At 36.5% G+C, this 27,836-nt stretch overlaps 1 protein-coding gene, 1 long non-coding RNA gene and 1 other non-coding gene across 8 annotated transcripts; 2 read left to right on the forward strand and 1 right to left on the reverse strand.

The window, feature by feature from the left end:
- Positions 1 to 534: 534 nt before the first annotated feature.
- Positions 535 to 638, forward strand: Gm23552. The gene has a single exon (XR_003956560.1). It is a non-coding gene; the product is annotated as a U6 spliceosomal RNA (small nuclear RNA).
- Positions 639 to 2,408: 1,770 nt separating this feature from the next.
- Positions 2,409 to 18,157, reverse strand: Klra9 (killer cell lectin-like receptor subfamily A, member 9). 4 transcript variants are annotated; one of them, XM_030255202.1, is made up of 10 exons: positions 17,916 to 18,157; positions 17,210 to 17,341; positions 16,758 to 16,832; positions 14,973 to 15,109; positions 13,481 to 13,570; positions 12,413 to 12,631; positions 9,294 to 9,433; positions 6,167 to 6,270; positions 2,753 to 2,908; positions 2,409 to 2,674 (listed from the first exon to the last, which is right to left on the reverse strand). In XM_030255202.1, the coding sequence occupies exons 4-9, from the start codon at positions 15,082 to 15,084 to the stop codon at positions 2,773 to 2,775; spliced, it is 801 nt and encodes a 266-aa protein (XP_030111062.1). In that variant the 5' UTR covers positions 15,085 to 15,109; positions 16,758 to 16,832; positions 17,210 to 17,341; positions 17,916 to 18,157; the 3' UTR covers positions 2,409 to 2,674; positions 2,753 to 2,772. The 4 variants fall into 4 exon arrangements, with proteins under 4 accessions (XP_030111062.1, XP_011239537.1, XP_011239535.1 ...); XM_011241235.1 differs by lacking the exon at positions 17,210 to 17,341; XM_011241233.1 differs by lacking the exon at positions 17,210 to 17,341 and having other exon boundaries at positions 16,758 to 16,907.
- Positions 15,252 to 27,692, forward strand: Gm52487. Of its 3 annotated transcripts, none has more exons than XR_003956527.1 (3): positions 15,252 to 15,276; positions 22,951 to 23,148; positions 27,529 to 27,585. It is a non-coding gene; the product is annotated as a predicted gene, 52487 (long non-coding RNA). The 3 variants fall into 3 exon arrangements; XR_003956526.1 differs by lacking the exon at positions 15,252 to 15,276 and adding an exon at positions 16,958 to 17,072 and having other exon boundaries at positions 22,870 to 23,148; positions 27,529 to 27,692; XR_003956528.1 differs by lacking the exon at positions 15,252 to 15,276 and adding an exon at positions 16,958 to 17,072 and having other exon boundaries at positions 27,529 to 27,692.
- The last annotated feature ends 144 nt before the right edge of the window (positions 27,693 to 27,836 follow it).

The following is a 27,836-nucleotide window of genomic DNA, read 5'->3' on the forward strand; positions in this document are numbered from 1 at the left end:
TCTCAGGTTGCCCATCTCTCCCTCCTTCCCTCCCTCCCTCTCTCCCTATATCTTCTGTGATTTTTTTGTTCCCCCATCTATGTAGAATTGAAGTATGCATGCTTTGGTCTTACATCTTCTTCAGCTCCATATGGTATGTGGGGTGTATTATGGGTATTCTCAGACTTAGGGCTAATACACAATTATCATTGAGTAGGGACCATATGTGTTCTCTTTTGCCTGGGTTCCCTCATTCAGGATGGTATTTTCTACTTCCATCTATTTGTCTGTGCTTTTCATGAACTAACTGATAGCTTTATAGTATTCCATTGTACAAATGTACCACACTTTCTGTATCCATTTCTCTGTTGAGGGACATCTGGGTTGTTTCCATTTTCTGTCTATGATGAAAAGTCTGCTATAAACTTAGAGCAGCATGAGTACTTGTTATATGTTGGAGTATGTTTTGGGTATATGCCCAGTAGTGGTATAGCTGGGTCTTCAGGTAGAACTATTTCCAATTACATGAGGAACTTCCAGATTGTTTTCCAAAGTTGTTTTAACAATTTCTGCAGCACATATATAAAATTGGAATGATACAGAAAAGATTAGCATGGCCCCTGTGCAAGGGGGGTCTATTTTTTTTGTACTTCATTGTCTCACTTCTAAAGTTCATTTACAAAATATTAAGGTTTAAAAAAATCAACAAGCACACCTTTACCTCATCACTCAGGAGGCAGAAGCAAAGTAATCTGAGTTCCTCTCAGTCCTACAGAACGAGCTCCAGAGCAGCTAGGGTAGCACAAAGAAAAGCTGTCTCAGAAAAAACAAACAAAAACATCCAAAACAAAAAAAAAAACCAACACCCCAGAAAACATTAAAAAATTTTCAGGACAAAAAGACCTTAAAATGGCACCATCACTGAGTGCACCTGAACCTGAACATGGAGGAAACTCCTAGCATGACAGTATCCAGTCAGTGGAGAGGTACACGGCTCCCAGATTAAAAGAAGTTACTGCATCAATACTAACTGTCCTGAGTTTGATCATTTGGATACAGTTGTATAATATAAATTATTGTCCCTCGAATGAAATGAGGAACATGTGTGCCTCAATTTTGTTTGTTTGTTTTGGTTCTATGACCTAGGCTCTTGCTATATTCTTTTTTCAACAATTGTGTCTTGGCCTATTATTTGCCAGAATCACAGTGTAATCTACTACATTTAGCAAATTTCAAGTATTACCACCTTTTTTATAAGACCTAAAATTGTATATAAATTAAATTGGGAAGATAGGACAACATACGAGTTGGGCAAAAATAATCCAGATTCTTTGACCTACACTTGCAACTGTTCACCAAATTTGATATTATATTTTATGGACAAAGGAAACATTTATAGCATTGAAAAAAAGTTACACATGAAACAAAAATCAAAACAAAATTGTAATCAGCTAACATGAGAAATCAAAGACATTTCTTCTCTTAATTGTACTTTCTTTCTTTCTTTTTCTCTTTTTTTATTACATATTTTCTTCAATTACATTTCCAATGCTATCCCAAAAGCCCCCCCACACACTCCCCTACCCACCCATTCCCATTTTTTTGGCCCTGGCATTCCCCTGTACTGGGGCATATAATGTTTGCCTGACCAATGGGCCTCTCTTTCCAGTGATGGCCGACTAGGTCATCTTTTGATACATATGCAGCTAGAGTCAAGAGCTCTGGGGTACTGGTTAGTTCATAATGTTGTTCCTCCGTTAGGGTTGCAGATCTCTTTAGCTCCTTGGATACTTTCTCTAGATCCTCCATTGGGGGCCCTGTGATCCATCCAATAGTTGACTGTGAGCATCCACTTCTGTGTTTGCTAGGCCCCGGCCTAATCTCACAAAGGGACAGCTATATCACTGTCCTTGCAACAAAGGCTTGCAAGTGTATGCAATGGTGTCATCGCTTGGAGGCTAATTATGTGGTGGATCCCTGGATATGGCAGTCTCTAGATGGACCATCCTTTTGTCTCAGCTCCAAACTTTGTCTCTGTAATTCCTTCCATGGGTGATTGTTTCCAATTCTAAGAATGAGCAAAGTGTCCACACTTTGGTCTTCGTTCTTCTTCAGTTTCATATGTTTTACATATTGTACCTTATATCTCACTATACTAAGTTTCTGGGTTAATATCCACTTATCAGTGAGTACATTTCATTTGAGTTCTTTTGTGATTGGGTTACCTCACTCAGGATGATGCCCTCCAGGCCCAACCAAGACAGTTTGTCTTGCCTGGCAGTGGTGGCACATGCCTTCGATCCCAGCACTTGGGAGGCAGAGACAGGCAGATTTCAGAGTTTGAGGCCAGCCTGGTCTTCAAAGAGATTTCTAGGACAGTCAGGGCTACACATAGCAACCCTGTCTCAGACAAAAAAACAAGCAAATGAACAAACAAACAAAAACAATTTGTCATAACATTAATGGAAATTCAGGCTGTTATTTTAGGGAGGACTCTTTATTCAGTTTTATGGGAGTTTAAGAAATCAGAAAGAACACAATTCTGAAGGCTTTAGGGCAAAGCGAGCCCATTCACCCGAGTAGATGCGTCCTCTCTCCAACAGGATAGAAAATGACCTCTGTTCTGTCAAGATAGATAGGAGAGTACAGTCCCAATGTTCTTGCAGCTTTGTTTCTCTTCACAGCAGACTTTGTTCTGTAATCAAAATACTTGTTTGTTGGAGTCATGAATTATTACAAGAAACGAATAAGGATCAACTCATTCCATTTTTACCTTTAACTCTGGTTGGAAAGTTAATCAGGGAATTTATCCAGTTTCTTCCCACAAATACAGTAGTAGGGAATATTACAGTCAGTATCTTCTATTCTTGCTTTAGATAAAAATACACATCCTCTAGACTTAAAGTTCATTTTCCTTGTTTTCATGTCACTGAAGAGCAAAGACAAGAGTGGGCAACGAGTAAATTTTGAACATTCACTGAAAAAAATCATGATTTTAAAAATTCTATTGGCCAAAGTATACAGAATATATAGCCTAAGTTTAGCCTAAGTTCATCATGAAAATATTTTCTTCTAAGTTCATTATAAAGAAATGGTCTCTTATCACACCAAAACTCTAGATCACATTTAACACTCACAAGTGTTTAATCAGTGGTTAAATCTGATTTTCAATATTTTCAAAGAATTATTTTACCAATCTTGCTTTCCCATTTATATTTTGTCAATAAGAATGCTAGGACAATAGTAAAGCAGATGTGTTTGGCATACAAAACAAGGTTTTATAGGTTTGTGTTTTAAGGAGAAAGGGCATATTTGAAATATAGTCACAGATGAGTGCTTGTAACTAATATTTTTGCATTGTTTCCCTTTATTCCTAAGCACACCATAGCTAACGGGTCTTCACAGACACATAGTAATCTACTGAATTCCCTGTCTGCAACAGAACTCTAATTTCTGCAGGATGATATTTTAGGGACCATAACTATCTTTCTGTTAAAAAAAAAGTCAGCTATATAAAAAAGTAAATTATAACACAGACAAATTACCACAAAAACAGGAGCACTGTGCATTCTGGGACACATGGGCTACATAGCAAAATGAAGTAAAAAGGTAATTATTTAATAATTGATAATTAAGATTATCTTGTATAAATCAACAGAAATGAGATTTCTCCTCAAGTTGAGGTGTTAGGAGGAATTGGACAAATCTCAGATGGTCAGGGAAGCACTGTTGCTAGTTTTTCCCAAAAAGCAGAACTAAGGAATGTACTCAAAACGAAGATCCTCAATAATAAATTCAGCCATGCATTGTGGGACACAATCCATCATCCCAGTTGTGAGGAGATGACGGTAGATGGATCACAGTTCAAGGTTAACCTTCAATACAGAGGTAGTTTGAGGCTATCCTGGGTTAATGAGACTCTGTCACATGAGAGAAAGAGTGTGAAATCCACTGAAACCACATGGAACTGCCAAAGGATGAGTCGTTAGCAAAATAAAACATTTTGGAATTTTGGATTTAGGATGAAGAAAAATAGAATATTCATATTCATCAAATTTAGGAATGGTGAAAAAAAGAAATAATCAGATAAAATGAAAAATATATGTTTTGGATTCTGAGTGTTCAAAGACAAAGGAAGATTGTGAACTGGAAAATAGGTAATGGGAAAGAATAAAGGATGTGTAAACTTAAACCAAGTGTGTATATAGGCTTTAAGGAAAACCACTACTTAGTAAACTTATAGTTGACCAAGACCAACAGACTCCATATTTCTTTGGTGGTTTAGAGTCTTGTGTGTGTGTGTGTGTGTGTGTAATTTTTTGCGTGTATGCTTGTTTGTTTTGGAGGGGTAAATTTTGTCTTATTGTGATTTTGATTTGTGTTTTTACTTGCTTGATTTTATTTTACTTTTGTTGTTGGTTTTTTTTTTCAGAGATAGAAATAACATGATGTTGAGTCTGTAGTAAGGTAGGGAGCAATAAGGCATATTCAGTATGAAGGGAAATAGATCAAAATATAAAATGTAACTATAAAAGTTACATATTCTATAAAAATGTAACTATAAAAGTTACATTTTCTATAAAAATGTAACTAATATGAGAATTAAAATTTAGAAAAGCATTACAATTACAGAAGATATTAGTTTTTAAAGAGAAACCAAAGTACAAGGCAAAGGATACCTACAGAGAAATTACTGCCTGGTCAGGTAGATGACAGAGTTCTCCCAAACAGCACAGGCTATTGCTCCTGCCCTTGGGTTTCATAACTATGTGATAAGGCCTTGTTTCTGAAGATACTCCTCATTTTGATATCAGGAACCAAGAATTCAATTTCAAACCAATTTGGAAATAACTTCCCCTAGGAAGGCTTTCAAGGGGTTAGTAAGTTATCTAAAGATTTTAGGGGAGAAAAGGTATGAGTAGTCCTATCCTGCACTGGACCTTGTATGCTACAATGGTGACCTGCTAGATAAGACATGTTATAGGATCAATAAATGTATTCTTATTGGAAATGAGGCCATTACCATGGGAGGCAAGCATGCTTCGTATTGTAAACTAAATCAGAAATCCAATATTGGGAAGGTCCAATGCCCCACGTTCAAACTTGCTATAATCTCTCTGCTAAGTGAGCAGTGGTTAACATTTACACATATAGCCTAGACTTGTGATGCTCTCAACCTTCATCAGAGAAGCTTCTTTATTCGGTGAGGCAGAGTCCATGAAGTGTGTCAGACTTGGCCAAACTGCTTTGGAGAAGTGTTTATGTGCTGAGCCCTAAAGGAGACATCTATATCAACGTCTTCCTTTCCATGCCACCAGCAAGTCTCAGGGAATAGCAGGGAAGAGAAAATAAAAAAGGTAGCACCAGAGAAGAAGGAAGGCTTTGTTAAATTCTGCCTTCTAGACTTCTAGACAAGATTAATTTTTTTTTAGAATTTAGTTCATTTTAGAAACCATTATTAGGTGACAGCTGCTGAAAAAGTGAGATTCACTTCTTTATTGAGTGTGTGGCTATTGTTGGATTTTCTGGTTCCAGTGCATGGCCTACAACCATGCACCTGTGGACAGTTAATTAGTAAGGTAAGAAGTTATCATGGGACATGTTAGAGATTTGAGTAGCAGTAGGGGCAGATATGTTCATATATTATTTGATGTATATATGGTACTAAAGAAAAAGTCATATTATTAAGAAAGTTAATCAGTAAACAGATTTCTACCAGAGTGTAGATAAAAATTAACTTGAGATTCACACAACACACCTTTAAATGGAAGGAAAGCATTCATATGTATGTATATATAAACATGTACTTATATTTTAAATAACTGAAAATAATATAAGCTAACTACAATAAAAATGTTAAATGAATATCTGTTATACTCAGACTCATTGTATCTGTCATGACCATTCCATCACATTACACCATCTTAAGTTGTTGATGGTCTAGTGCCCTTCCCATGTTAGAACACACCATCCTTAGATGTATGCAATACTAAGGCACTTTTGGTCAACTCCTCAACTATATATCTTCCTTTTGTAACACTTGATCAGGAACTGCCTTATACAACTTGTCCTTACTTCTGAGCTCCATAGAAAATGAGGAAAACCATGAGAAGTAAAGAAAAGCCTTTGCAGACAACCCTCTCAATCCCCAAGGGATGGTTAGAGTCTGAAGGGATCAGAAACTCACAGTTTAGATTGGCCATTGTCAATCCATGCCCATTCCTTTTTTTTCTTATCATAAGACAATCCAATCCAGTAACTCTCTGGAATAACATGGCGTTGAAGGAATTTCTGTATAGGAAACAATGTAGCTTATCATGAAATTTCTCTATGTTGGATGAGAGAACAAGTAGGAAGAGTTCCTACCACCCGTATCTCACTCTCTGCTGTCCTATTCTCCCACCACTCAGTCTCATCATATTCATTTTCTAAATTGACTTCCTATTTATATCAAATTGAGGTCAGTTCAATAAACTATTTAAAATAAAAACTTCAAGTGTCCTCGGTTCATGATTTGATTTGGGACTGTGTTTATTACTGAGTCTCAGAATTTAAACAAGGTTGCTCTTGAACTCAAAATATTCCTACTTAATGCTGGATTTTTTTAGATTTATCATTTTTTGACTGATGCATAGATTCCTTTTATTGCATCTAAAATGTGTGAGCTAAGCAGAGAATTCTCAACAGAGAAATATTGAATGCCCAAGAAGCACATTAACAAACATTCAAAGTTCTTAGCCACTAGGGAAATGCTAGTCAAAACAAACCTGAGATCATGTCTTACCCCAATAGGAATGGCTAAGTTAAAAAAGTTAGTGATAGCACATGCTGACAAGGATATGAAGAAAGGGGAACACTACTACAGTGATGATGGGGGGACCACTTGTAGAAATCAATTTGGTGGTTTCTTAGGATACTGGTAATAGTTCTATCTCAAGAAACAGTTATACTACTCCAGGGCATATACTCAAAGATTCTCCACCATTCCAAAAAGACTCATTGTCAGATATGTTCATAGCATTTTTATTCATAACACCCAGAAATTGGAAACATCTTAGACGTCCCTTCACTGAAAAATGGATAAAGAAAATGTGCTACATCTATGCAATGGAGTACTCTTTAGCTATGAAAAAAATCATCATGAATTTTGAAGGCAAATTGATGGAACTTAAGAATATCATCCTAAATGAGGTAACCAAATCCTAAAATGACATTCATAGTATGTATTCACTTATCAGTTGATACTATACATAAAATGCAAGTGTACATGATACCCTCCACAGAACCCAGTGGCTGGAAAAAAGAATGCCAGAAGTAAGAATGCTTGAGTCTCAATTGGAATCAGGAATGGAATAATCATAGAAGGTAGATGGAGGGAGGGAACTGAGTGAAAAATTAGATCAAGGGATCAATTACGGTTCAGAAACTGTTGTGCTTCAGGGAGAGATGATGGCCTGATGGGAATGAGAATGAATGGAAATATGAAAATGATAGGGGGTGGATGGGGACATCTCCCAGAAAAGATGGATATCAGTGATAGGGAAAGTACACAAGAGTCAATGGGGGTGTCCTTAGCTGTATCTCTATATAACATGGGTAGGCTGCCTCCTGTGGCCAATAAAGAATTCCTGAGGTGTGACAGGGAAACAACATACCCGCAAAACTTCCTTCCTAAACTTACCCCTTCTACAAGAAATACAGGGATTGGGATTGGATGAAAGTCTAAGGGAATAAACAACCAATAACCAGCTTAACTTGAGTCACATCCCATGGAGAATCATCAATCCCTGACCCAACTAATGATACACAGCTATGCTTGCAAACAGGATTATAGCATTGCTGTCTTTTGTGAAGCTTTGTTCACAATCTGAGTCGTACATACACAAACAACCATAGCCAAACAGTGAATGGATCTTGAGGACTCTTAGGGGAGAACAAGTGGAAGGATTGTAGGCTCTGAATGGAATAGGATCTCCATAATAAGACCAAGAGTATCAACTAACCAAGACCCTTGGGGTTCTCAGAAATGGAACCACACACACACACACACAAAAAAAAAAAAAAAAAAAAAAAAAAAAAAAAAAAAAAACCCATACATGGGGTAGGAACTCACCCTAGCTGCTTGTGTGCAGTTTGGCCTTCAGTGTAAGTTATGAACAAGTGGAGTAGGCACTATCCCAAAGAGTGTTGCCTGTACAAGGGTTAAGTTCTTGTAACTGGGCTGTATTGTCTAGCTTCAGTGGGAGCACATTCACCTAACCTCATGGAAATATATTGTCCTTGGTTGTGGGGATACCTAGGGGCCCCCATCCAATCAGAGGAGAAGGGTGGTTAGCGATGGATTATGGATCAGGATTTAAAATGAATAAATAAATGACAACTATACTACTAGTACTACTACTAGTACTACTACTACTACTACTACTACTACTACTACTACTACTCTACTACTACTGCTACTACTCATCTACTACTACTACTAAGGCTGCTGCTGATAATATTAATAATAAATTTTAAAAATTGGTTAGGTTTCCTATATCAAAAGGAAAATTACACTAATTTTGACATCAATATCCATTTAGAATGTCATTTAAACACCATTAACTTGATGTATAAATATCATACCATATTATAAATAAAAAAAATTTGCAAAGTGATCCTGCAATTATTTTTCTAGAAAAATCTAGTCTTCATATTTGAAAAGATTTCATAAGCAATAATTTAAAGAGGGAATGACAGAATCGTGGAAACTTTATTTTATTTTAAATAGTCATTTCTAAAATGAATATCTTTTTTACAGGACATAAAAATAATATGCAGTAAGTATTGAGAACAGTTTCAGTGGAAATCACTAAGGAGTTAACTGGTCAACCATTTAATTCTACATTTCTCATATCATTTCATTTTGCAGACAGGACCAGAGCAAAACTGCTTTCCCTGTTGTCATCTGATTACTTATCTCAGGCAGCCTCATTTCTAGGTTCCAAAGAGCAAATCCTAAAAACAGGGGTTTACTTGGCACTATATGGAGATAAATGACTGTCAGTAACTGGATATGCTATACCAAAATATTAAACTTCATCTGGGAAAGAAATGCTTTCTGAAGGATTCTCTTGTACACTCCTGAGAAAGGTAGGAGACTGAAAGATACAAATGTCTTTGTAGTAATGAGTCTGCACTTAACAGACTTGTGTCCCACAGTTCACATTACAGGAAAAATCATTTACAAATGAAAAAAAATTATCTGGTACCTCATTATTCAGGGTTAGTGACAGAATCTAAGAAAATAAGGGGCAAGTAAGCCTCCACAGTACCAGTTCATCTTCATCTTCTATCTTCACAATGGGAACGCTGTAATGCTGGCAGTTCGCTTTACATCCACTCCATGTAGTTTTGTTCATGATGAAATAATAACATTTAGTACCATAGCAGAACCAGTGTTTAACACCTCTGCCTACAACAGAGAAGGTAAATGGTTAACCTTTCTATTTTCTGGTATTGTGTGATCATCAGAATATATTTGTTAGCCTGTGCTTTTTTTAAAAAGGTAGTAAAATCTCATAGTTCTCAGAAAGTGAAATTCTATAATGCCCAAACTCCCCTGCACATCCATGATCTATGCAACATTTTTAATACAACTACAGATCTAGAAATATTTCCCATGTCAATCATGGATGAATCAATAGAGAAAATGATGCACATACACACAAAAAAAAGTTGTTTATCCTTTAATGGAAAGTGAATCAGCTTGACAGGATGATTTATGCCTATGACATGAGAACTCCAAAGAGAAAGACAGGAAGATCACTAACAGTTTGAGGCCTTCCTTTCCTAAACAATGACTTTCATGTCAGTCTTCTCTACATTGTGTGTTCCAAGTCATCCTGGGCTATAGAATAACATGTCTCACAACAAACCCAAAAGCAAGATGCTGACCTATGTGACAAACATCACTTGAGGATGGTTTGGAAAGTGAAACCCACCGGGCATAGGACCACACAAAATGATTCTATGAAGATCAGGTTTTTTTAAAAAGCCTAGTTCTATGGAGCAGAGGCTTGTGAGATACCAGGGGCCAGAGACAGACAATGAGCACTTGCTACTCAGAGGCAGTTAAACTGCTGACAGAATTCTAGATATGCAGTAATTCGTTGTGCCCACACTTGTCTATACACGTGTATGCACTTAGCATTGTGCCAAGATCTGTGATAAGTGATATTACCTTAACAGAAATAAGAGACATCAAATGCCAGGTGGGGTGGCAAATGCCTTTATTCTAAGCCCTTTGGAGGCACAGGCAGGCAGATTTCTGAGTTCGGGTCCAGCCTGGTCGAGAAAGTGAGTTCCAGTACAGCTAAGGCTACACAGAGAAACCCTGTCTCAAAAAACCAAAGAGAGAGATAGAGATGATAGAGAGAGAGAGAGAGAGAGAGAGAGAGAGAGAGAGAGAGAGAGAGGGAGGGAGGGAGGGAGGGAGGGAGGGAGGGAGGGAGGGAGGGAGGGAGGGAGGGAGAGAGAGAGAGAGAGAGAGAGAGAGAGAGAGAGAGAGAGAGAGAGAGAGAGAGAGAAAGTGAGAAAGAGAGAACAAGAGAGATTTTGGTGTTGAAAGTCTGTTCTCCTGATTATGTTGATTCCATCAGTGTTGTGCCCATATGCCCAAATGTTTAAAGTTGAATACATTAAAATGTGTGCAGTTTGTTTTGCAAGATCCTCTCAATATGAATGTTGTATTTAGAGAGTTGCTGGGAATGCCCATGCTCTATTAGGTAAGTTTATTTCCAACCAATACTTTTCTGTGAAGAGGTACCAATGTGTAGCTCAGGCTGGACTTGAAATTTCTGGGATGACCTTATATTACTTAAGTTATAATCCTCCTCCCTCAACCTCAGAATCATAGGGATTACAACATTATGTTGTCCTAGACAGCTAATTAAGTTATTTTAAAGTAATGGCACAACGTCTCTTCTATAGTTTGGAATACTACAAAGATTTTTTGGAGCTTTTTTCTTTGTTTGTTTCCTGTCACAAATTGTAATTTATTCATTTTTTACATCTTTTTATTAGATATTTTCTTCATTTACATTTCAAATGTTATTCCCAAAGTCCCTTATACCCTTCCCCCTCCCTGCTTCCCAACTCACCCACTGCTTCCTGGCCCTGGCATTACCCTGTTTTGGGGCATATGATCTTCGCAAGATCAAGGTCCTCTCCTCCCATAGATGGCCAACTAGGCCATCCTCTTCTACATATGCAGCTAGAGACACAGTTTTGTGGGGTACTGGTTAGTTCATATTGTTGATCCTCCTATAGGGTTGCTGACACCTTTTCCTCCTTGGTTACTTTCTCTAGCTCCTTCATTAGGGGAACTGTGTTCCATCCAATAGATGACTATGAGCATCCACTTCTGTATTTGCCAGGCACTGGCATAGCCTCACAAGAGAGAGCTATATCAGGGTCCTGTCAGCAAAATCTTGCTGGCATATGCAATATTGTCTGGGTTTGGTAGTTGTATATGGAATGGATCCCCAGGTGGGGCAGTCTATGGATGGTCCTTTCTACTGTCTCAGCTGTGAACTTTTTCTCTGTAACTCCTTCCATGGGTATTTTGGTCCCCATTCTAAGAAGGAACGAAATATCCACATTTTGGTCTTCCTTCTTCTTGTATAATGTAACAGTTTTAAATCTATTAATCCGGAAATAATGAGAATCATCACATTCTATTGCCACAGAGTGGTGAGATTGTATATAAGAGCTCTTTGTTACAAATCTTGAAAAAATAGTTGGTGATGATTTATAAACTGTGTCAGTAAAAATGAAAAATCACATGAAAGTTTAAGACAGGTTCCCTGTGACTCTTGATCTTTTCATTTTCCCAGCCTCATTCACCGTGACACTGACAGAATTGCAACATTTACACACAATGGTGAAACTCCCTTGTCTGCTACAGGGAGGGTCCCTTTTTACAAACAATCCAGCTCTCTCAAAATAATGTCAAATAGAAAACACACTTACACAAACAAAAAAATGCTTCTTTTAACTGCATCTATCCAAATGCTCTAAGTCCACATTAGCATAAAAAGTTTATAAGTACACTCTTACTAAAATCTTCCATGTTCTGTCAGCAATAAAGTTGAAGACTCAGATTATCCTGTAGACCAAAACAATCAAAATTCTCAAGGGTACTGATTTGTAATTCTGTCCCTAGCAGGCAGTAGGAGTGCCAAAGAGAACTTTCCTTCTAGAAATTATAAGATTCTCCTAATCCAAATATGGATTTCTGAGTTTTCATGTCACTACAGGAAGTAAGGAACCCCCAAATGATTAACCCAAAGATCACAAACATCTTAAGCTGATGGATGTACTTCAAAGCTTCAGAGAAGAAATAATAGATAATAATGCAATTCTGTACTCATGGTATTCCTCTGCTACATACCTGTGTCCCGTGAGGAATCTAAAACCGTCTTGGTTTCACTGTTCCATCTGTCCTGTTCTCTTTTGATGTAATCCAGAAGTTCATTGCTTGGCCTACAATCTATAGACTTATTTGTCAACATTTCTTCCTTTAAGTTGAAATCACTTTGCATGTTGCTGCAGTTATGGTAGTGGTTGAGAGTTTCATTGATTTCTTGTTTGTGTTGACTATACTGAAAAACTAAATTAATCACAGATATAAAATCTAAATGCTTATAAAAATACATATCAAAATTTAAGTTAGAGAAAAGGCTTCATGTGGAGAGCCAACACATATCATTATGTTCATTGGTATTTTAACATTTATAAATTAGCTCTTCAATTAACTCATTATAGAAACAGATACTTCAATTTTTCTCTAAGTTAAGTTTACTGTAAAATAAATAAGAAAGTTGAATAAAATTATGGTTGAAGCAACTTCCATTCACTTCAACTTTACAGCACAAATTTACAGATAAATACCTAAATTAAATATTCAGTGAATACTTAACACACTATTAAAATATGCCCTAAAAACACGTTAAGAAATCTCACAATTCTTCTTGGAGCATATGAAGTATAATATATCACATGCATAGTTATGTTTCAGCACAGCCTGAAAGTGATTCCCTGTGTTAATATAGAGAAATCCAGTTAATTTTAACTTTAATGTCTCTGTACAGATGACCTCAGTATACATTGAAGAAATATAAAAAAAAGGAAGTCATCAATTCTTTGCACAGGTGTTTCTCAAAAAAAATGTTTACATTAGATCCATAATCACCTGAGCTCAAAAAGTAGACTATCACCCATTCCTCAGAAGGAACATGACCAAAAATGACAGAACAGGGGAACTCTCAGCAGCCCAAGAGCCAACAGATTAAGTATGATAGAGAACAGAACACTCCACTTTATTGGTAAAAAATATAACACCAGAGATTTTGACTCATTCCCTGATTATAGGTAGAATCATGGACAGTGTGTATAGCTGCATAGTTCATGTCTAAAGCTTTAGGCAGAAGGAAAAGAAACATATCCCTCAATTACTCACTCTTTATCGTCAACACTGCAACTATTACCAGAAGAAGGAAACAGAGGATTCCAAGAGCTTTCACAATGAGTTGCCAGGATACTGAACACTCTTAAATTAAAAAAAAAAAAAAAAAAAAAAAAGAGCACATCTCAGTACTAATTATAATATTTTGTAGCATGGAAACAAGGGGAAATTTTGCACAAGTGAATGATACAAACAGACTTAAAACATGCTCTCAATATTTTGATTTCTACCTAAAATGCACCCATTGTAGAAATCCTATGTGTGTGAATTTCCAGAAAATTTTGAACTTATTTCAGGCTTGACCTTGTTTTGTGAATCCTCTTGACTCATCCTAGAATAAGCTGGTAGCAGGCATGTATCCTCACCCAGTTCTACATAAAGAAAGGTACATTCCATAGGAGGCAAGAAGGCATAGATACAATTTAAGTACAAGATGCCAAACTGGAGCATGCAGTCCACAAAGAACAATAACTGAGGATGGAGAGGAAGAAAGAGCAATGGATGTTCTTGAGAAGTGGTAGGGAACCATAGGTGCTCTGGACCTGGATACATCCTGATCCTTGAAAGGGCCTATAAGTCAACTATCTCTGTCCATTTATGTGTGTTTTTGCTCACTGTAATAGTAATATTTTGTTTTATGTAAGGCATTTGGAATCTGAAAGTCCTGCCTTTTGTTACCACTACATCAATGAAGAAAAAGATGTCAGCTTGGAGCACACATGGTATAGTGTAAAACGAGTAAAAAAAAAAAAAAACATTAAAAAGTGAGATTTCTGCTTTTCCTTGATAAATGATATTTTCTTCGACATTTTCATGAACTATCACTGGGATTTACTGATTTCCATCCCCACAATCTTGCCATCTCCTCTTTTGTCATCTGAAACTAATTCCAGTAGGAGATTTCTTGTTTGGATAGACAACTGTTGTTGCCTGGGGCATTAGATGTTGGGGATATTTTAACAAGTTCCTTTGAGAGGGGAAAAATTGCAAAAGCTTTCTTGCCTTGGGAATTTGTTTCTCTAGAACATTTGGTGTATTTCCAAACTCTACTTTTTCTGATAGATTTAAATTTTTCAAAATTCTTCTTGACTACTATAAATAATAAAATACCTCCTAATGGTTTTTCATTTCTTCTTGATTCTCAAGAAATTTTTTTTCTTACATATCTCCATTATTCTTCTCTATCCATTTTATTTCTTTTGTAGCTGGCTACAACTAAATGTAGAAGTGGGGCCATACATTATTGTTTCTTTTTAAAAATTGAAACCTGATTGTTTTTTTTTTATAAAACTTATATTTGAACAATTTTGTAGAGGATTACCATCCAACTAATGCTCTTTTCTTCCCTCCCATCCTTGTGCATAACCAAGCCCCGATGAGATGGATCAATATAGTTTTAGCTAGAAACTAAGAATATTTCTAATTTTTAAAAGTTTAAAATACATTTTAAAAAATACATGTGATATTAGATACTTTAAATACTTACTTCTGTTGCCAGCTTCTCTGGGCCCTTGAGTCTCCTCATGCCTTACTAATTTCTGCAACCCTGAAGACTTATGAAGTCTCACAGTTGAGTAAGTGACCTCCGGCTCATTCATCGTGGGAGTACAAGAAGTCTGTTCTCTGGTAAAATGGAGATTTCAGTGAATTTTAAGAAAAATGATAAAATGTTCACCTATGAGAACATAACTGGATATGATGATACAGAGAGATTAAAAAGGGTAGAGTCTGAAAAACTCACTTAATAATACAAAAACCCTGACATGGACTGATCCCAATTTCCATCACAGGTAAGAACTCATGGTAGATTTCTGTTAAGTTTATCTTTCTAATGGTAATAGCAATTATTCCTAAGAAATATGAAAAAGATTAAAACTTTACTAAATCACTCTACCATTGATAAAGCCTATTTGTTCAAACTATTCAGCACAGAAAAACACTAAAAAAGTTATTGAAATATGTTTAAACAATCATTTCAAATAAAGACTCAAATTTTAGGAATAAATAAAAATGTTGTTTTAGAGTTATTTATATATTTTGATAATACATAAATATTAATTTTTCAGTATTTTTATTTATGCATTACTCTCAGAGTTTCCCAAAAATTAATTGAAGATTAATACTGCAGGTGATCCAAGGCACATAAATATCTATTGGCTTGAAGCCCCAGTCAGCTGAGATGTCCAACAACTTCAACCAGCCATATTCTATACATTCTTATCCATGGTTGGACCTAGTAAGTGAATTCAACCAGATAAGTTCCTAATGAGTGGGATAAAACAGACTCAGAAAGAAAAATGAGGTATATTCTAACTCATCTGAGACTCTTGGCTCAAAGTTGTCACAAATGTTTTGTAAATTTTAGTAACTGCAGCAAACAGAAAGGTCATAAACGGGCATTGCCAGCTAGGGTCTGGGAGCAACAGAGAGAGCTTTAGAGGATACAATGTGAACTTTTAATCTCACATCATTGTATGTACATGCCATGTCACATATAATAAATACTCACATGATGTTGCAAGAGGAGGTTATATAAAAATAAATTTTGCCTCTATGCAGTACACATTGGCTGATGCCCATGGATAACGTCTGATAGTAGACATCAATTTATTTGTAAATGCTATTTATAACTGATATTACCCATTACCCTTACATTAAAAACTGAGCTGAGGGCAGCAGATAAATACAAGATGCACATGTGAGAACATACTTATCTAGTTTTTCAATTTATGAAGTTTTTATAATTGATTCACAATTTGCTTTGACAAACCAAGAATCCTTCCATTACAGAATATTTTTTTTGAAAATTCTCATTTATTATTATTGCTCTTCTGTTGGGTGAACTGAGGTGCACATGTCCTGAAGACAATTTTATTAAGTGAGTCCTCCCACTCCACCTTCATGTGAAGTCCAGGGATCACATTAGGTGGTCAGTCAGCCTTGTGTAGCAAGTACATTTACACACTGACCCATTTTATCTGGATACTATTATTACATATTTCAGATGGATAATATATGAACATTTGATGCAGTAATAGAGTAATTAACTTCAGAGATTCCTCTACCTTAATTTCTTAGCTCACAAGTCACAGTATAGTCCTAAGAAAACAATTAGTGCAGAATAGCAGTTGTCACATTCTGCCAGAGTTAACCTGATCTAACACAACCAAAAGTGCTTCCCCATCAATCCAGCTCTCACATCACACCACCTGAAAGTCTCTTGAGTATATTTGATCATTTAGTAGAAAAATAAAAAGGCAGATACTTTTACCTGTGTCTCTACCGGAGTGATTCTGGTGGAGGGAAAATTTGTCTGAAAAGTTGGCGTTTTTCTGGTCTATATCTCCTATGAGTTTCAAAATTGAAAGACAGAGCTAAATTTCCACCGAGTGATACTCAACCTCGTGATTTTCTGCCCCTCCTTGTCAACAAAGCAAAAAGAGGAAATTGCTTATTGCAATCTGAAACAACATATAGTATTGGATGGACAAAACAAATGTGAATAATTTATATTTGAAGATAGAGAAGACACACTCCTGCAGAGAGGGGAAAACATTGTCTTTACCAAAACAAATAGGAAAAAGAGGTACTGAAGTTCATAGGCTAATTTTGTCATAAACTGTTTGAAATTTACTCTTATGTTACTATTTTTTAGTTACTCCTTGATTTTGAATTATGCTAATTGCAGCTAAGTATATATTAGGAATGCTTTTAAGCACTCACATTTCCACTGCTGAAGTCTTCCTTTTTGATTTTCTAGATCTTCAATCATAGATAATATTTCCTATGAACATTGATGTCATTCTGTATGGAGTGTTTTAATGCTGATGTTGTCACGGTGATGGGAAATCAAATCTAAGACAATGAACATGCACAGCAAATATTATTTCCCTGAGCTACAGACTCAGGATTTGCTTTTATTTTGTTCTGGTGTTTGTTTTTTTTCTGTTTTGTTTTGTTTTGTTTTGTTTGTTGTTGTTGTTTGAGATGTTTTATCTTACTATGTAGCATAGGCTGACATTACACTCACATTCCTAAGTTCTCACTCCTTTCTGTCCTAGAATTATAGCTGTACGCCATTACACAAATGTATTCCAGGTTAACAAACAAATAACAAGCATTTAATATATATATATAAAATATATATATATATGTAAAGATTTTAAAGCCATATATAATTACTACTTTCTTATGTACAGCATAAATTAATTAGCTAACCCACTACTACTGAATATCCTAGTTTTTTTATATTAGTTTTGTTGTTGTTAGTTGAAAAATTATATGAGATATTCTTAGAACATAATAACCAAGACATTTTATGCATGAAGTTCTCTGATTCATGGAGATATAATTTTAAAGAACTCTAATATAGGATATCAGATGACATCTAGTTTATTTCATTCTATTGGTAAATAGTGAAAATACTTACAGTTGATTTTTTAGAGAGTAGATGAGGTGATTTTTCTTCTATGAGTTTTGCCCTTTAGTTTGTGATGAAAATTGTTGGAAAGAAGCTGTTTCAGCAAAGACAGATTGAAAGTCCAGAGAAGAGAGGACTTTGTAGTTTTGTGGATCTAACAAGTAATTGTCTTACCAGATGCTAGGTTTAGCCCTATAAATAACCTGTGTCAGAACAAACATCCTGTCACTGGCAGATAAAAACTTCATAAAATCTATGAACCTACCAGACCACTACCTTCCACCAAAATGAAGGCTAAGAATGTCCTCAGATGTCCTATAGAAAAGTTTTTCCCATATTGCTGCAACCTCCTCTCTGATGTATCCACCAATTTATGCTGAAATTGGCTGGATTTATGATCTGGGTACTTTAAAACTCCAAAATTTCATGAATCTGCTTCCACATTGGAACATGGAGATATGATCACTCAAAATTGTTCCAGAATATACTTTTATTCCATATAAGGTGAAAGCTGATTTTTGCATCAATCACCCTCCATTGAAAGCTATTGATGTGCACATTACTAGTGAGGCTGCACATGCTGAATACTTCAGACACTTCACTGGGATTGAGGGTACAGTTCAGTGTAGGCCTTGCTTGGCATATACAAAGCCTTAATGATATATAATACAATAATGATAATAATAATGATAATGATAATACTAATACAAATGACAATGATAGTAGCAAAAACAATGATAATAATAATTGAATAAAGAGAGGAGGTAAAGGACTATTTGATTTCAATAGTCTGTTGCCATGATAAAAATGTATAAGTCTCTCACTAAACTGTACTTTCATTTGATTTTAGTTTTTTTCAACTGCTGGCTTGTTTTAGATGAAACAGTTTAACTTGTTCTTCAAATCAAGTGACAATGGTTTTTCCAAGCACTGGGAAATGGAAGGTGATTTGAGACTAGAAGAGGAAATGAAGATGCACTGAAAAGCCTGACTCTTAATACTGGTGTGTGTGTGTGTGTGTGTGTGTGTGTGTGTGTGTGTGTGTGTGTATTATGAAATAGAGTTTGAGTGCATACTTGCCATGTAGTGCACATGGTGGTCAGAGGACAACTGTGCAGAGTTATGGGGAGATAGCTCTTTTCTTCTATCAAGTATTCCATGTATCAAATTTCAGGATATCATTAGGCTTTGAGTGGCCAGTGCTTTTACAATATTTTTCTTCTTCCTTTTTTTTTCTTCTTCTGCTTTTACACTTTGAGATATTTCAAAAGTCCAGGTTTGGGGTCTTTAAACCAAATATCTCTGAGTCACCATTAAAGTCTGCCATTATCTTGCATCCAAGGTCCCATGAAACAGATGATAGACTTTAACTTATCTAAAAAGTGTAATAAAAATTCCTTGAGTACAGTGTGGATACATCCATAATAACTTCAGCTAGTCTTTTACTCTACCCCCTTTCCCAGGGGGTACACCCTGTATAGCTCTACACACACACACACTCACTTAGAGAACGTGGGAAAGAAGTAGCATCAGTGTTGAAGAAATTGGTTGCAGTGTCCCTGTGCAGGCATATTCTTGTGCTGTCTCAGCTTTCCACATGAAAGACTCAGCAGAATTACTTAAGGACACTTTATATCTAACAGTGAGCCTATGCTTCAAATACATCATTAACACCTGCACAGGATATGGATACAATGAGAACTTAGAAGGGCCTGGGCCTTGTCTTCCCACAAGTCATGAGTCAGTGAAATGAGTAGACATGAGTGGAAACACCAACCCAGGCTCTTGTGACTTCTTGTAGGTCCCATTGTTCAAAACTTCTTTGACCACACAAATTAGAGCAGACATTTCTTTACAAAGTTGCTTTGAAAGTTTAATAAGATACACAAATAGCTTTTGTTGTGTTTTGTTATGTCTGAGACAGTGTTTCACTATTTAACCCTGGCTGGCCTGCACCTAACTATAGGTACATGGTTTGCCTGAGTCTGTTTCCTAAATTCTAGGATTAAGGTAAGAATCAACATACTCAGTTTCAAATAAAGTTTGTAATGATAATCTGGCAAATGGGTAGAAAGATGCATTCAAAATTGAACATTATTGTTTGCAGTGCAACACTCCACATTTTTTAGCCTAAAAACTGACCAAAACACTGAGTCTTCAAGCCTGTGCTTTTCATAGTCAAGAGTGTGTCACAAAATTCCTAGGCTTCGAATAATTGTAATCTGGAGTATAGACAGAAGCTCATATATTTCAAAAATCTTTTTTGAGCCTTCTAGTTTCAAGAAGCTACTCTAAGACACAAAACAGTATAGATTTTCTACCTGATCATTTCAAAGAGTGCAGGTGTTTTAAAGGACAGGACAGGGAGAGTGCATGAGAAAAAGTGAGAGGCTGACACTTCTACAACACTGCAACATTGTTGTTCTAGAGAACATACTCCTCCCTCATCTGAGAGGTTTATATCACACTGTCCATAGAAATATTAATTGTGCTGAGACCTTCTTGCATGCTTATCTCTGCTTAGAGGGTCTCATCCTTACAAGGACGCAATCCACATAGAAAGGGCAATCCACATAGAAAAGACATGTGTCTTTGTGCTTTAAGCAAATTGTTTGTCTCCTCTAACATCATGTAAAGTCGTGTAGCACAAACTTCAGAGCTGTTTGTTCATTACTGTGACTACAGCATAATCAGTAGCATAGAGACCTTCCAGTGTGCGCAATGAAAAAGGAGGGTAGTTAATAGAAAGTGAACATAAAGGGGTTTCTTTGTTTGTTTGTATATTTGTTTGTTTAAACAGATATAGGAGTGTGCCAAAAACTACACAGGCAAAGAGTAGCAGCATCCTCTAAGCTCTGTGCAACTGACCTCTGAATTTATAGATGGATATAAAATGTTAAGGAACACAATTATCATTGAAAGATATAGTGACAGTAGTTGTGGTGAAATTGAGTGACAGTCCAGTTTTGTTTCCTTCACCAAAGTGCAGCATAATACAAGAAGTAGTGAATTAACATGACCGGCTAATAAACCAGAGGAGTGAGAAAAGACAAAACATTTTTGTTTTCTTAAATTCTGTCTTCTAAATATATTTTCATGAAAAAAGCAGCCTACAAGCAAAACCACACATAAACACAAAAAGTACATATACATATACATATACATATACATATACATATACATATACATATACATATACATATACATATACATATACATATACATATACATATACATATACATATACATATATATATATATATATATATATATATATATATATATATATTCCTGGTTTTTATGTAAAAGATTTTAGTTGTGAAACCACAATTGCCCAATCCTTTATGTCAGGACAGACACAATATTAATCCCACATTCACACCTTCCAGTCAGCCCGTTGGACTATAGTGCTATCATTGAACAGCAGCAAGCTGCTCTTCCTGTCCCAGGCTGAGGTGAGGAAAACCTGTCATAGTCACAGCCCACAGGAAAGGGCTTATCACATGCTTCACTGGGAGGACTTGCTTATCCTGGCCAGTATCCCACCTCTTGGTGTATCTGTCTTTTATGATGCAACATTTACACCATGAAATATGGTAAACTTCACAGGTCTTAGGAAAACCACAAACAGCTCTATTCTGAGATTTCCTGTGCTTGTATACACCCTGTGCATTTATCCTCAAAGCTCTTTTAACTTTCTGCCTTATATGTCAATACATATAATCCTTGATGGGCTCAAGCACTGAGAGCAAGGAAATGAGAAGATGATTCAGGAATGAAATAAACATGATAACAGGGGCCCACAAAAGGGTTTCTTGTGGATATCAGGACTCTTTAATACCCAGGGATACAAGTATTCACTTTTGGAGAAGACAGTAAGGCAAAGTTCCATAAGACCTTTGCCTCTTCAGTCCCTTTTCTCTCACTGTGTCATACTTCAGAGAAGAGACTTTTAAGCAGCTCGACTGCATCCTCTGTGGAGTCTTCAGGATCAGCTCATCTGCCTTAAAGTTCTCATTTTCTTAAATTTATTTCTTTTTCCTGGTGTATGGTCTGCTGTAGTTCAGGATGACAGTGCAGTTGAGACAGCCCAGAAACACATGATTTTATTCCCCCTAACTTGTGAAATCTGGGATGACAGGGTGATCTACCATATCTGGCCTTTGTATCATTTGTAGTTTTGATTGTGTATTTATTTTTTCTTAATTTGATGAGAAGTTTTATGCTGGATCATTATCCAATAAGCCTAGGAATCCCAATATTAAATTCAAAAACCTACCTGAAGTTCAACTTATACCTTATTCTTTGTAACAAACAGCTCTCACTCATTTTAACTAAGATATAGGAGAATAATAGCACAATATTCAAATAAACTCAGATATCATGCATAGACTTGATAACAGTATGGAGTAGACATATTGTTAGTAGCTACTCTTCAATAGTGCCCAGATTAGATTTGCACTCCCACATTTAACATCTAAGTGAGTTTTTTAGTCTAATGACATTTTTTCTGGTTGCTTTTTATTTCAAATCACTACAAATTTGAACCAGCTAATGTTAGTGCAAGCATTTCCAGGCATCCAACATGGGCGAAGAAACAGCTGCTCCCTGGGAACACTAAAGTTTTTCCATGCCACACCAAGACTACTGAGGGCCACACCCTTGTGGCCCAACCAACTACTGGATTGTCCCCAGGGAGTGACAATGATTGCAAAACTACTCCAATTGATGAGACACCAACCATGAGAACCAAGCAAATACGTGTGTCCTCCACTCCACATTTTGTTTCAACTGTTGTTAAACTTATAGTAATACATATCTAATAAAACCTTATATGTTGTATTAGGTTTACTACTTTGAACACAAATGTCCCTAATAGGCCTGTTTAGGTTCCATGTATTCAACATAGTGTGCCACATCTAAATCTATCTTCTTTGATTCTTGGGTATCTCCCTTATTTCAGGTCTCTGTCACATCCTGGACACTGAACCAAACAAACTTCAGAGGGGATGGCTTATTTCATTTCATTGTTGCTATTTTACAGACTATTAGAGGACTATTATCCAATATATACAATGAACTGAAGAAGTTAGACTCCAGAGAATCAAATAACCCTATTTAAAATGTGGTACAGAGATAAATAAAGAACTCTCAACTGAGGAATACCAGATGGCTGAGAAAAAAAAAAAAAAAACAAAACAAAACTAAAGAAATGTTCAGCATCCTTAGTCATGAGGAAAATGTAAGTAAAGACAACCCTGAAATTCTACCTCACACCAATCAGGATGCCTAAGATAAACAACTCAGGTGACAGAAGATGCTGGCGAATATGTGAAGAAAGAGGAATACTCCTCCATTTTTGAATGGATTGCAAGCTGGTACAACCACTCTGGAAATCACTTTGATGGTTCCTGATAGAAGTGGACATAATACTACCTGAGGACCCAGCAACACCACTCCTTGGCACATACCCAGAAGATGTTCTAACATATAACAATGACACATTCTCCACTGTGTTCATAGCAGCCTTAATTATAATAGCCAAAAGTTGGAAAGAATCCAGATGTCCCTCAACCGAGGAATGGATAGAAAAAATGTGATACCTTTAAACAATGGAGTACTACTCAGCTATTAAAAACAACAAATTTATAAAATTCTTAGGCAAAAGGATGGATCTGAAGGATAACATTCTGATTTAAGTAACCCAATCACAAAAGAATACATATGACATGCCCTCACTGAAAAGTGCCTATTAGCCCTGAAGCTGAAATATCCAATATACAATTCACATGACACTCAAGAAGAAGAAATACCATAGTATGGATCCTTTGATCCTTTTTAGAAGAGGGAACAAACTACCCATGGAATGAATTACAGAGACAAAGTATGGGCTAGAGACTGAAGGAATGACTATCCAGAGACTGCCTTACCTGGGGATCCATCCCATATACACCAACAAACCTAGACACTATTGTGTGTGCCAAAAAGTGCTTGCTGGGAGGAGCCAAATATAGCTGTCTCCTGAGAGGCTCTGCCAGTTCTCAACAAATACAGTTATGAATGCTTACAGCCATCCACTGGAGTGAGAACCTGTTCCCTACGAAGGAGGTAGAGAAATGAGTTGAAGGAATTTGTAGCCTCCTAGGAGGAATAATAATATGATCGAAACAGTATTCCCAGAGTTCCCAGGGGCTAAACTATCAACCAATGAGTACACATGTTAGAACTCATGGCTCCAGATGCATATGTATCAGAGACTGGTCCAGTTGGTCATCAATGGGAAGAGAGGCCCTTGGTCCTATGAATGTTCTATGTCCATGTATAATGGAATGCCAGGGCTAGGAAGCAGGAGTGGGTGGGTTTTTGAGCAGCACAAGGAGGAGAGAAAAGGGGGAGGGGGCTTGAAGGGGAAACTAGGAAAGGAGATAACATTTGAAATGTAAATAAAGAAAATATTTAACAAATATAATTATTATAAAATATTTCCTGTCTAGCTTGGGTTACATAGTAAGTTCCAGGACAGTTAAAGGAACAGTATAAGACTCTGTCACAAAACAATTTAAAATGATTTAAATGTCATTAGGAGTAAGAGAGAAAAATACAAAACTATGTGTTCACATATAAATACAAACATCCTTTAAATAAACAGTCCAAATGCTTTGGAAGAAGGAAGGAATGTCACAATACACTTGTAGGGATAGGACATATATGACATGAAGATGCCACTCATGAAGTTATAGCATCTGTGGTTGTTTGCTTAGAATGTGCACAATACTGATCTTATAGGCTCTCATTCATAGATAGAACCAGCTAATAAGACTGCACAGGAAGTACTGCAAAGGAAGCTACTGTCTCTCAGTGGCGTTTGGGGGAGAGAAAATCACTGTCTTCAGCTATGTAACCTCTCTTGGCTCCTCTGCCTCCGGTTATCAAGCTATAAACCATGTACCTTTGAGTGGCCAAGGTTAAGTCCAGTGGGTCACAAAACAAAACAAAACTACAAAAAAGTCATGATAGAGGGATGATGCTTTCACAGGCATAGGGTCAATGGTGTGGGAAGGGATCAGATTCAGGGAGATAAGTATGACCCTAATGTATTAAATGCACTTGGGAAACTGTCAAATACTAAATAATTTTATATAAACACATCTTCCAAGCAGAGAAATCTATATAAGGTGGATAAGAAATATACCAAGAACAAATGTGGTAAACTATATTTAACAGTCAATCAATAGTGAATACATTTGTCAATGGGTAGAGACGAAATATTGAAAAGGTAGGTAGATGCAATTTCAGTTTGTCTAAACAATATCCAGTTAGATGTTATTGTAATAAAGTATCTAATATTGGTCCATTTGTGAAGAAATGGCTTCTATAAACTTACATTCTCATAGGATGGAGATACAAGACTGGAAAACAAATATCATAGCTATGGATGTTTACCAAAATAGATAGATGATAGATCAATAGATAGATAGACAGATACATAGATAGATACATAGATAGATAGATTAATAGATGGAAAGATAGATTGATAGATAGATTGGATTGAAAGATAAAACATAAATGTATAAAATATATTTCACACAGCGACAAATAAAATTGGCATTACAACTTCATACAAAATTGTATAACTTGGAATCATATGATATGATCACATGTCAATGGAGGAATATCATGGTTATTTGTATAACAGGAAAGTGCTGATTAATAAAAATGAATCACTGAATTTTGAAAAAAATATGAGCTAGTTAAAAACATCAATATTAATAAAACATAAGCAGAGAAAATATAGTCAAAACCTAATCTGTACAGAATATGCTACACTCTTAAATAGGCCATACTAATTTACACTACAAGACTGCAAATATCTACCTGCTTGTGTCAGGCTCGAAGAGCATGGGGCAGAAATGAACTTTGGCAAGTAAAGCATTTCTATGTTAGGTCTTGGTGGATATCTTACTCTGTCTTGATATTACTGTGATGTAACACTACGATGAAAGTAAATTGGAGAGAAGGAGCATTTTGTTTGCATTTCCACATCACAATCTGTTACTGAAGAAAATCAGGACAGAAACTCAAACCTGACAGGAACCAGGAGGAAGAAGCTTATGCACAGGTCAGCGAGGGGTACTTATCATAGGTATAGACCCCATGGCTTGCTCAGCCTTCTTTATTAGAGTACCCAAGACAACTAGCCCAAAGGGGGCAGCCACAATGAGACTGGCTTTCACATACACATCATTACATGAGAAAATGTCTGCACGCTTACCTATAGCCAGATCTCATTAAGGCACTTTCAGAATTGAGGTTCCCTCCTCTGATAAGATTATGTCTTGTGTCATATGCTCATAAAACTACTGGGCACAACGGTTGAAAGGGAGTGCATATTTGGTACAATTCCTTTTTTTTTAATTAATATTTTTTATTACATATTTTCCTCAATTACATTTCCAATGCTATCCCAAAAGTCCCCCATACCCTCCCCCGCACTTCCCTACCCACTCATTCCCATTTTTTTTGGCTCTGGCGTTCCCCTGTACTGGGGCATATACAGTTTGCGTGTCCAATGGGCTTCTCTTTCCAGTGATGGCCGACTAGGCCATCTTTTGATACATATGCAGCTAGAGTCATGAGCTCCGGGTTACTGGTTAGTTCATAATGGTTTTCCACATATAGGGTTGCAGATCCCTTTAGCTCCTTGGGTACTTTCTCTAACTCCTCCATTGGGAGCCCTGTGATCCATCCAATACCTGACTGTGAGCATCCACTTCTGTGTTTGCTAGGCCCCCGCATAGTCTCAGAAGAGACAGGACATTTGGGTCCTTTCGATAAAATCTTGCTAGTGTATGCAATGGTGTCAGCGTTTGGAAGCTGATTATGGGGTGGATCCCTGGATATGGCAGGCTCTAGATGGTCCATCCTTTCGTCTCAGCTCCAAACTTTGTCTCTGTAACTCCTTGCATGGGTGTTTTGTTCCCAATTCTAAGGAGGGGCATAGTGTCCACACTTCAGTCTTCATTCTTCTTGAGTTTGGTGTGTCTAGCAAATTGTATCTTATATCTTGGGTATCCTAGGTTTTGGGCTAATATCCACTTATCAGTAAGTACATATTGTGTGAGTTCCTTTGTGAATGTGTTACCTCACTCAGGATGATGAACTTCAGGTCCATCCATTTGGCTAGGAATTTCATAAATTCATTATTTTTAATAGCTGAGTAGTACTCCATTGTGTAAATGTACCACATTTTCTGTATCCATTCCTCTGTTGAGGGGCAGGCATCTGGGTTCTTTCCAGCTTCTGGCTATTATAAATAAGGCTGCTATGAACATAGTTGAGCATGTGTCCTTCTTACCAGTTGGGACATCTTCTGGATATATGCCCAGGAGAGGTTTTGCTGGATCCTCCGGTAGTACTATGTCCAATTTTCTGGAACCGCCAGACTGATTTCCAGAGTGGTTGTACAAGCCTGCAATCCCACCAACAATGGAGGAGTGTTCCTCTTTCTCCACATCCTCACCAGCATCTATTTGGTACAATTCTTATTTCTTATGACTTACTATAGATACATATTGTTACATATACACTCCATCTTTAAGACTTGATTTTTTTTCAATGTCAGGATCAAACCCAGAAAGAAATCCCAAGTTAATAACCACTTCAAAACTGAAGATCACAGGAAACTACACATGACTATACAGCATGATATTGACCATGTGGATGTAGTGAAAATACAAATACTGACAAATATGAATGTGGATCAGAGAAAATAACATATCACTGGACAACAATAAATGCCTTAAGTTTAATCAATTTACTAAAATTCTATCAAATCAATTGCTTCTCCTTTTAAAAAATATTTATAAACTATATTCTTATTATTACTACCATCATTATCAGGCTTCATGAGACAGTCTCACTCTAAATCAA

The sequence above is a fragment of the Mus musculus genome, chromosome 6 (genome assembly GCF_000001635.26).
Source record: "Mus musculus strain C57BL/6J chromosome 6, GRCm38.p6 C57BL/6J".
NCBI lineage: Eukaryota > Metazoa > Chordata > Mammalia > Rodentia > Muridae > Mus > Mus musculus.

Bases quoted from the DNA above. Each gene is read 5' to 3' on its own strand.
- Klra9 (XM_011241235.1), bottom strand. From the start codon at position 15,084: ATGAATGAGCCGGAGGTCACTTACTCAACTGTGAGACTTCATAAGTCT. The intron at 13,571-14,972 runs GTAAGTATTTAA...TTTTAATTTAAG, and splicing joins CAGAGAAGCTGGCAACAGAA to AGTGTTCAGTATCCTGGCAA. The intron at 12,632-13,480 runs GTGAGTAATTGA...TGATTAATTTAG, and splicing joins TGCAGTGTTGACGATAAAGA to TTTTTCAGTATAGTCAACAC.